Source organism: Theobroma cacao, chromosome 4 (genome assembly GCF_000208745.1).
Source record: "Theobroma cacao cultivar B97-61/B2 chromosome 4, Criollo_cocoa_genome_V2, whole genome shotgun sequence".
Taxonomy (NCBI): Eukaryota; Viridiplantae; Streptophyta; class Magnoliopsida; order Malvales; family Malvaceae; genus Theobroma; species Theobroma cacao.
This window is the reverse complement of record NC_030853.1, coordinates 2,346,191-2,356,418: the sequence shown is the minus strand read 5'-3', so window position 1 is coordinate 2,356,418 and position 10,228 is coordinate 2,346,191. Positions and strand designations below refer to the sequence as shown.

General features: G+C 34.1%; 1 protein-coding gene across 7 annotated transcripts; it reads right to left on the bottom strand.

Annotated features, from left to right (window-relative positions):
- LOC18601025 (receptor like protein 30) lies at positions 3,850-9,628 on the bottom strand. 7 transcript variants are annotated; one of them, XM_018120414.1, is made up of 7 exons: positions 9,246-9,628; positions 6,470-9,116; positions 6,122-6,280; positions 5,298-5,417; positions 5,023-5,143; positions 4,506-4,898; positions 3,850-4,274 (listed from the first exon to the last, which is right to left on the bottom strand). In XM_018120414.1, the coding sequence occupies exons 1-2, from the start codon at positions 9,538-9,540 to the stop codon at positions 6,502-6,504; spliced, it is 2,910 nt and encodes a 969-aa protein (XP_017975903.1). In that variant the 5' UTR covers positions 9,541-9,628; the 3' UTR covers positions 3,850-4,274; positions 4,506-4,898; positions 5,023-5,143; positions 5,298-5,417; positions 6,122-6,280; positions 6,470-6,501. The 7 variants fall into 7 exon arrangements, 6 of the variants coding, with proteins under 6 accessions (XP_017975903.1, XP_017975905.1, XP_017975906.1 ...); XM_018120416.1 differs by lacking the exon at positions 6,122-6,280 and having other exon boundaries at positions 4,506-4,661; positions 4,741-4,898; positions 5,298-5,680; XM_018120417.1 differs by lacking the exon at positions 6,122-6,280 and having other exon boundaries at positions 4,506-4,671; positions 4,788-4,898; positions 5,298-5,680.

Sequence of the window (10,228 nt, the reverse complement as noted above, 5' to 3'; positions counted from 1 at the left end):
TGATGCTTTAAGGTGAACGGCCACCTGTGATACTTGATACAAATGGTCTACGTCTTGCTTTAGGTGGTTTTTAGTTTCAAATAGCTAAAGCAGCAATTTCGTAAAGTAAAAGATGAGTGGAAGCCTTTACTCAAAATTCATATCCTTTCTAAACGGTATTGCAGCTATCTACGCTTTCTTTTCCGTGCAATATGTATCATCTCAAATCAATGGCCTGAAACTTACAAGGATGAAGTTTCTTCTTTTTACTAAAGGATACCCATTTCATAACAAGCTTTTACCACTTTCTTTTTTAAAGGTTAAATTGAATCAATTAAACAAGTCCACATAATATGTTATGACATAGTTCTTGCAGTTTTAGACCATCAAAAAGTTTCAGTGCCATTCATACCGTTTCAGTTATCAAAAGTTGCACTACATTGCCTTCATTTCACTTAAGATTGCAATTTTATAGCTCTAGATCTTATAACAAAACAATTGCGTTTGTCCATATGTGAATGCAAAAGAAGAGAAACAGAGGATGATGATCTTAATTGGATTAATAAAAAGGAAAATTTTATAAGGAAATTAGCTGTGAAAGGTATAGCGAAAACCTGGGAAATAGAGACACATACCTTGATACAACTTGTTTGCTTCTAATACAGCGACAACAGATATTTGCTTCTAATACACCTTGATAGTTGCGAAGGAATCTTCCCTGAGAGTTTGTTCTGTGAAAGGTCCAAAGACTCTACCTCATTTAGGTTCTTAAGTGCTAGTGGAATTTGGCCAAAGAAGCTATTTTGGGATAAGTTTAGCACTATGAGTGATGTGAGATTTTGTATTTCTTCTGGTATTCTGCCATGGAAACTATTATTCGAAAGGTCAAGACAAGTAAAACCGATGAAGATATTCTTTAACACCATTACCAATCCTTTATTGACAATTGTCACTGAATCTTGATAATAAAGCTCTCCAATATATTTTGGAGTAGCCATGTTCTCGTTTGTAATCATCATCATTGCCCTCAAACATTGTAAAAAATTGGCGGATAACTCACCTGAAAAGTTGTTGGAAGCAAGGTCCAATATGCGTAGCATGGGAAAAGCATTCTCCGACTCACAAACTTGAACGTACCGTAAAATCTATTTGCTTGAAGGACAAGAACCTTCAAAAAAGGTAATTTTCCCAGTCAAAAAGGAAATGTGTCATGTATCGTATTTTTTCCAAGGCCTAATACTTCAAGCTTTGCGCAATTGGCTAATGACCTGGGCAACTTCCCTTCCAATTTATTCATACTGATTTTGAGGGACCTTAGCTGAGTAGCTTGAAAGGAGTCGATGGATAGTTCACCAGAGAATTCATTAGAAGCAATGTCCAATACATCCAAAGTTGGGGAAAACAGTTTACGTTTGAAACATTAAATTTGACCATAGAATTTATTTTCTCGCAAGACGAGAAATTGTTTCAAAAAATGAATCGTATTGAAAATAAAATATTAAAATATTAAAATAAAATTATGTAGTAAATTATTTATAGATACATTTTCAGATTAAATGTTCACATTATTTTTTGGGTTGAGTCAAAATGAAGTTGAGTCACACTTCAAAATGTTTTTTTTTTGGGTTTCTATATCAGAGGCTTGTGAGCTATAAAAGAATTTTCTTTTTAAAATCTTTGGGTTTCCATTATTTTATTTATAAATATATATGAAATGCTTCATTTTTCATGATTAAAAGTAAAAATACCCAGATGGTGCTTTTAAAAGATCACTAGACAAGGCAGCAGCTGGTGGAGTACTTCGAGATTCCTGTGGCAACTGGTTGGGTGGTTTTTCTGCAACCCTTGGTAGGTGCACTGCATACCGAGCTGAGTTGTGGGGTACCTATAAAGGATTAAACTTAGCGTGGCAGTTGAGTTACCGGAAAATAGAACTCTAAGTGGATAGTAAACTAGTAGTGCAAGCCATCACTTCTCCCAGAAGCCATCCATGTTCAAACTCAGATTTGATTGAAACTATTCAAAGTCTACTTCATCGTCAATGAGAAGTCAAAATATGACATATTTTTAAAGAAGGGAATACTGTAGCGAACTATTTAGCAAACAAAGGTTTTGATTTAGACAAGGAGTATAGATTTTATGATGTCCCCCCTGCAGAGGTCAGATCCCTTCTCATTAACTATATGTTAGGGATTAATTTCTCTCGTTTAATTAGATTTTAATAAAGTTTGTTATTAAAAAAAAATTAAAATTATGACACTCGAGTATTTGACTTATTAATTAGTGCACGATCTCTCTTTTAAAAAAATTAAAGTTTCTCCAAATATAAAAAAATAAAAATATGAAAAACATCATATACTATATTAGTTTTAAATCATTTTATGTCAAATTTTAAATTAATTAAAAATATCTAATTAATTATTTAATATAATAAAATTTTCAACTAATGAATATATACTCAAAAGATAGTATTCTCGATCCATTTTATTTAGAAATTGAACGAACTCCAAACTTTATATACATGATGAATATGAATAAGTTATTAAATCTAATAATTAATTTTTAAAAAAAAATTATTTTTGCATAATATTTCAAAATTTTAAAACTAATTATTTTTGCATAGTTATAATATTTATTTACTATTACCTTTTATTTTGTGATGTCTCTCATTCGTATATTTTATTTATGCGTTCATCTAAACTCTTATGACAATGGAAAGATTAAGCCATCCGATGTCCTAAGGATTTTTATTAATTGTACATAGCGCACTGATAATCTCCAATTATCATTACATGTGAGATCCAAATACTAATTTAGATGACATGAAAGTCATTAGAAATTATGGATCCTTAAATGTCCTATATGTGGTTATCCATCCACCTTTCCTCTCTTGTCCTGCTAATCCGATTCGAAAAATTCTATGAAATGGGTCAAATCGAAAAATTCTGTGAAATAGGTCAAAAACTTGCTGAGGCTCCGTGAGGATGCGGAAATGGATTTTGCACATTGAACGTTTGAAGAAAGGTGTTAGAGAATGGGAGATAAACCAAATCTTTAGAGAGAGAAATCAACTTGCTGATAGGCAGGCAAAAGAAAGGACTCAACGACAAGATGAGCTTTCTTGTGTTTTTTAGTAGGACGAGTACGGTGGAATGAAATGCACAAATACCAGGTTTATGGTCTGTCTCAAAAGCTTTAACACCAAGGATCAAGTTTGATCTTTTACACTTCCTGAATTTTTTGATCTATGAGATGAAGGCCTGCTGATAGATTTGCTTTTGTGTATATTGGGTCTTTCTTTTGTTGATAAATGTGGTAGGAATGATGGATGATGTATAGGTCTGTTGCAGTGTCAAAGTTGTTTTGTTTCTCATCTGGCTGTATATTGAAAGCATACAAGGGTATGTTTCTTTTTTTTTTTTTTGGGTTTATGATTTTTTTTGGGTTTATCAAGGATGATGATACGCGACTGGGAATAGCATCTTAAAATCATGCCTTTTATTTTTTTATTTGCCAAGAAACTCTTTATTCCTTGTTTTATCACTGAATTCTTTAATTTTCAAAAAAAAAAAAACTTTGCATTCAATTGTTCAGCCATGAGCTCTGGTCTTTGCAGGCATGTTGCTTAGTATCTAGATGATTCCAAATATTTTGTTAGTATCATGTTTCCACTTAATTTTTTAAAAAAAGTCAACATCCCCAAAAAAGGAGATAGGTGCACCCTTTTTGTTTTTTGAATAACACCCTCAATTTGTTAATAAAAATGGGAATTACATAAAGCAATCCAACTGCAACCAACCCCGAGAAGAGCTGATCACAAAAAAATAACTCAACAATACTAAATCAAACAAAACACCTACACATCCAGTGTCATCAATAAAACAAACCCACACACCCCTGGGATCTACAAATTTTATTCTTTTTGTAGTACTTGAGAACATTCATGGCTTTCCGAAGAAGCTAACCAACTCTGTCACTGTCTTTTGCACAAGAATTAGCATTTCCACCTTTAGGTGGCTTTGCAATATTAATCTTGCAAGAATCAACATAAAACTCACAACCTCCACAATGGCCAAGAATCCAGTTCATCAAATTAGAGTCCATGACACCTATGCGTAGAGTACTCTTGACCTATTATGACCCCAGAGAGTTTTAGTTGGGTGGGCACTGCTAGGGAAGATTGTGATAGCATTTAAGGAGCATCCGAAATTGGAAAGAACATCCAAAGCATAGAAAGCCTTCCCTGATGGAAGCAGGGGAATGAATAGTTTTCTCAATGGAAAGAACACTACTTCCTGCATATAAGAAAAAAAAATGTTATTGAAATCTCATAGCCAACCTAAACTTAAACTCAATGGGGTTATTTCCATCAAGATCAATAATCTTTGGCCCATAAAAGCAGTTTTATACATATGTTACATTTTAGCATGACCTATGATAAAATTGTCTATTTTGTTTTCTTCTTTCCTTTAAAATTTTATAATTACCATTCTGTTGAGAATAAACTACCTTTCTTTGATACTTACATTTTCTTAGTTAGGCACTAATTCAGACAAGCAAGAACTAAGGCCACATGAAAAAGATAGTTTTAAAAGAAGCCTCTCGCAGCAATGTCTTTATACATTCATAATCACTCCATCCAATGATGCCTTCAACCCCGAGTCATCAAATATCATTTTAACCTGCACAAAACTTCCAAACATAAATGCTGAGTCAAATCTCAAAATTGGTTAAATTGCATATTGCAGAAGGCTTAACAACCTTCTTGGTTCAATATATCATCAAGTAGACTACTCAAGAATGACTACCCCGAAAATGATCCGGCATTTCTTCAAATGGTCCATAATAGCTTGCATGAATTGATTGTCTATACTCTTTACAACTTCAAAATTTCCTCAATTAACAAGCATATCCATTCCCTACAAGAACACAGAACTTTAGTTCCAAAATGATATTATTTTCCTGTTGTCTGAAAGTTTGTGTTCTAATATTTAGTTGGCAAGGTTCCCATTCAGGTATCATAAACTGCATACTAATGCTTACCTCAAATGTAATTCGTTCAAAGAATAAGATTGACTGCCAAGATGCCGTGAAATTTGCTCCTTGCAACTAAACTATGACTAGATGTCCGAGGAGAAGGGAAAGTTTTACATAGATAATTTCACTGTGTCCAAAAAAAAAAGATTATGTTATAAGAATTCTGATACCATAAACCTTGCAAAGAGTAATGCTTGAGAAATGAATGTGCATATTTGGCAATGTAACATTGAGCCCTTTTTTTTAAACTAAATAGACAAAAAATTATGAAAATGATTTACTTGAATCACAAACAACCAAGGTCTTTTGGCATCTCTTGCATTTCACTGCTCAAAGTAGTCATTTGTTGATGCCCCATGGTGAGTGACCACATGAGATACCTGATATAAATCGTCTATGTCCTGCGTTGGGTGGTTATCAGTTTCAAAAAATCATGATCACCATTCACATGCAATGACTTGAAGTTGAGGGAAAGAAGTCCTTTTTCTTGTGATTGGACAAAAGAAAATGCAATTGAAGTAGCAATTTCATCAAGTAACAGATGAGTGAAAGCCTTCACTCAAAATTCATATCCTTTTCTAAAAGGTATTGCAGCTATCTATGCTTTCTTTTTTATGCAATATGTAACGAACTGTAGGACCAAGTATCATCCCAAATCATTTTCCTAAAAAATGACAAAGAAGGAGTTACTCCTTTTTACTGAAGGATGCGTCTTTCATAAGAAGCTTTCACCTTTTACCTTTTTAAAACCTAAACTGAATCAATTAAACAAGTCCACATACTATGTTAAGATGTAGTTCTTTCAGCTTTAGACCATCATAAAGTTTTTATGCCATTCATACCCTTCAGGTTGTTAAAAGTTGCATTGCATCGCCTTTATTTATTTATTTATTTATTTTGTAGTCAAGGTCTATTCTAAATTATATCAATCTAGTATTGGAAGTTTATAGCTCTTGAGCTTATAACAAAATAATTGTGTTTGTCTATATGTGAGTGCAGAAGTAGAGAAACAGAGAATGATGATATTGGATTAATATGAAGAAAATTTTATGAAGGATATTAGCTATAAAAGGTTTACGGACAACATATCATAAGATACACATACCTAGATACAATCTATTTGCTTCTAATACAGCAGCAACGAATATTTGCTTTAGCTTGGTCTGTTAAGATTATTCTGTTGTTAGTAGATGTTTGTTCTTGTTTTACAACTGCAGAGGTAGGCCCGGTCACTATTCTACATGCCAAGACTTGTTTCAAATTCCTACACTACAAAATTGTAATAGAATCATCGATAATAAATGCCAATGCTACTAGAACAAATTTATGATATGATAGTGAACCTTATAAAGAGAGATAAGATGAGTTTAGGAAATTCAAAGAATATCCTTGTTTGCAGCAACTATCCTTTCAATTTTAAAAATATTGCCAAGTTTCAAAAGAAAATTTTTACCTGCTGACTTTGAAACATGGATTTTGATGAAGTCACCTAGATCTTCTACCATTCCTTTTCCCATTCCTTTTGCAATTGTCACGCCATTTGTTTCCCATCTCATTCAGCACTGTATATCCAATACATAACCCAATCACCATTCCACACCCATAACCGATCAACACGATTTTCCAATCAGATATACCATCTACCAATGAATCTACATCTTCCCCTGGAATTGAAGGTGGAACACCAACTTCATTGCATTTCCTTGTCAAAGGCGGCCCACATAATCTTGGGTTCCCTCGGTAAGAATCATTTGAAAATGTATTGAATTGGTTACTTTGTGGTATGCTCCCTTCAAGGTTGTTGTAAGACAAGTCTAGTGCTGATAGGAAAGTTAGACTTGTAAGTTGCGGAGGAATCTTCCCTGAGAGTTTGTTCTGTGAAAGGTCCAAAGACTCAAGCTCTTTTAGGTTCTCAAGTGCTAGTGGAATTTGGCCAGAGAAGCTATTGTGGGATAAGTTTAGCACTATGAGGGATCCGAGATTTTGTATTTCTTTTGGTATTCTGCCATGGAAACTATTATTGGAAAGGTCAAGACAAGTAAAAATGGTTAAGATCTTCTCTAAAACCATTTCCAATCCTTTGTTGACAATTGTCACGGAGTCTTGATAGTTGTCCTCTCCAATATAATCTAGCTTTGCTTTGTTGCCATCAGTCCATACCATCATTGCTCTCAAACTTTGCAAAAATTCGACGGATAACTCACCTGAAAAGTTGTTGGAAGCAAGGTCCAATATCCGTAGCATTGGAAAAGCATTTTCAGCCACAGAAACTTGAATAGTGCCATAAAATTTATTCGCTCGAAGAATGAGAACCTTCAAAAAAGGTAATTTTCCCAACCAAAAAGGAAATGTGTCATGTATTATATTTTTTCCAAGGTCCAATACTTCAAGCTTTGTGCAATTGGCTAATGACCTTGGCAACTTCCCTTCCAATTTATTCCCACCGATTTGGAGTGACCTTAATTGAGTAGCTTGAAGAGAATCAATGGATAGTTCACCAGAGAATTCATTAGAAGCAATATCCAATACATCTAAAGTTGGAAAAAACAGTTTACGTTTGAAACGTTTAATTTGACCGTAGAATTTATTTTCTCGCAATACGAGAACCTCCAAAGCAGGCAATTTCTCCAACCAAAAAGGGAATGTGTCATGCATCATGTTGTTTCCCACGTCCAAGACTTCGAGGTAAGTGCATTTGGCTAAAGATCTTGGTAACTTCCCTTCTAATCTATTCTCATTAACTTTGAGTATCCGTAAATTGGCTGCTTTTACAAAATTTGGTAAGAATCCGGTGAAGTTATTTCCTTGTAAGTCCAAGTAATAGAGAGTGCTGATATTGCCCAAGCAATTTGGAATTGAGCCGCTCAAATTGTTATAAGAGGCATTGAAATACCAAAGTTGACTCAAATCGCAAATAGGTCTTGGGGAAGAGCCTTGTGAAGAAGTTAGAGACTGGTTGGATAAAAATTGGTCCAAAGATGAAAGGTGATTGTTGGAAAGAGATAGATACTGCAAACTTTTTTTCCACACCCAGTTTGGCACTGCACCACTTATTTTGTTATTTGAAAGGTCAAGATATTCTAAATTCTCTTGACTTTTTAAAATCTCTGGAAATGTACTTATATTACACGATTGTAATAACAACCACCGCAGCATTGGAATGGAGGAGTTTGCATCACCACGTGGAAACTTCTTCGGAAAATCAATCGCATTGAAAGACAAGCTCATATTGGAAAGGTCAAGACCCCTTAAGTTCTTGAGTTGAGAAAACATGTCAAGCTTCAAAGAGTCAAAGTTATTGTAACCAATATAAAGTTTTTCGAGCCTTGGGAGTTTAAAAATTGACTTTGGGATTGATCCTCTTAAGTAATTATGCCTTAGATCCAAATAGACAAGGTTTGTGAGATTTGCAATTGCTGAGGGAACCTGTCCAAAGAAATTGCATCTAAAGAGACCTAAATGCGTCAAGAACTTAAGATTATCCAGGGATTCGGGTAGTTTTCCACTAAAGTTTGTTCCATAAAGTGATAGAACCTGTAAGATACTAATTAGTGGAAATTCTGGCAACTGACCCGTAAGATTTCGATTCCTAGAAATATCAATGCTTTTCATTTTGGGCAATAAGAAAACTTTGGTTGGAAAACGCCCACTCAAACTGCAATTGACTAGGCTTAGAGAAACCAATCGAGAGGAAATTTCCAAGAAATTGTGAGGCAAATAAGAGATTGGGTTATAGTCGAGGTTAAGTTTAGAAAGAAAATGAAGTCTTGAGAGAGACGAACACAATGGACCTGTCAAACCACAACTTGACAAGCTTAACACACGTAGCTTAGGAAGTGCTAACGATGTGATTTCACACCATTTAGTACTTTGAGTTGAAATGTTCACCCTATCCAAATAAAGTTCCGTGAGAGACTTCATATGCTTGATTAAAGTCTTGAAATTTGGTTTCTCTAGTTTTAGAGTAGGAAAATAATCACCGTATAATTCAACACTTTGATCGTTTCTCCGATAGCAAGAATCTTGATAAGATAGATCAAGAGAGACTAACCTTGTTAGGTATGAGATCCCCATTGGAATTTGGCCATTGAAACAGGATTCTGAAAGGTTGAGATAAGTCAAATTTGAAAGTTTGTCAAATTGAGATGGAAACAGAGTAGTATTAAAATTGTTTCCGGCAAGATTAAGCTATTGGAGATATTGGAGATTAAAAATGGAGTGAAAGCTACCAGAAAGGTTTTTGTAGTTGAGATCAAGCCCAATCACATGACCAAGAGTATCACATGTAACTCCTTTCCAAGAGCAACAATCAATGTTGACATTCCAAAGCTCAGCTTTGGAAGAAAAAGTAAAATTATGAGAATAGTAAAGACCTTGTTGCAGTTGCAACAGAGCAGATCTCTGGTCATCAAGGCATTGGCTCTGGAGAGTCCGAGATGGGCTAAATGATAGCACAATAGTGAAGGAGCATGACAAGAGAAAGAAGGTAGCCAAAGAGAGTGAAAGGATATGAAGATTCTTCATGTTAGTTTGCACACTACAAAATGAAGGAAGATAGGTGGATTGTGGAGTTTCAGATATCCCATACAGGATATTTATAGACAACTTCACATTGTTACACTATCATTAATGCTAGTTGTTTTAACATAGATAGGCTCAAATACAATTTTCCAAAAACGTGTTTGTACAAAAAGCCTGAGCTTTGTATGGCCGTAGAATCAAATTAGGCGGGAGTACTTTCTTATTGCGTGATTGTTACTCCGTCAAAGTGATCTTCTTAGCAGTCGCACTACCACTAAGCAGAGAAAGATACAAAGTAAACCATTTTGCTTTTTCCTTTTTAATTTTATTTTTGAATTTCTATCGAGTAGCTAGGTTTCTTGATTATTAGCCGTTCTAATCCAAGATATAATTTTAATTATTAGCATTTCCAATCCAAGATATAATTTTAATCAATTGGTACTTGTGTTCATAATCCATGGCCCATGCCAATGTCTTGTGAATTTTAAAAAATATATATATTAAAAATTATAAAACATCAACAATACAAAAAACTAAAAAATTTTAATGTAAAAAAATAAAATGAAATTTCCTAGCAATTCTTCCACATTAAAAGTGTCCTATTGTGAAGCAGTAGCTATTTTGAAAAAGTAAGAGTGTTGCAAGTCTTTTTCCAATTATGGATGTTTGCATCTTATGGAGAAAATCATTT

Bases quoted from the DNA above. Each gene is read 5' to 3' on its own strand.
- LOC18601025 (XM_018120414.1), bottom strand. From the start codon at position 9,540: ATGAAGAATCTTCATATCCTTTCACTCTCTTTGGCTACCTTCTTTCTC. The intron at 9,117-9,245 runs GTAGCTTTCACT...TCAACCTTTCAG, and splicing joins CAACTACAAAAACCTTTCTG to AATCCTGTTTCAATGGCCAA.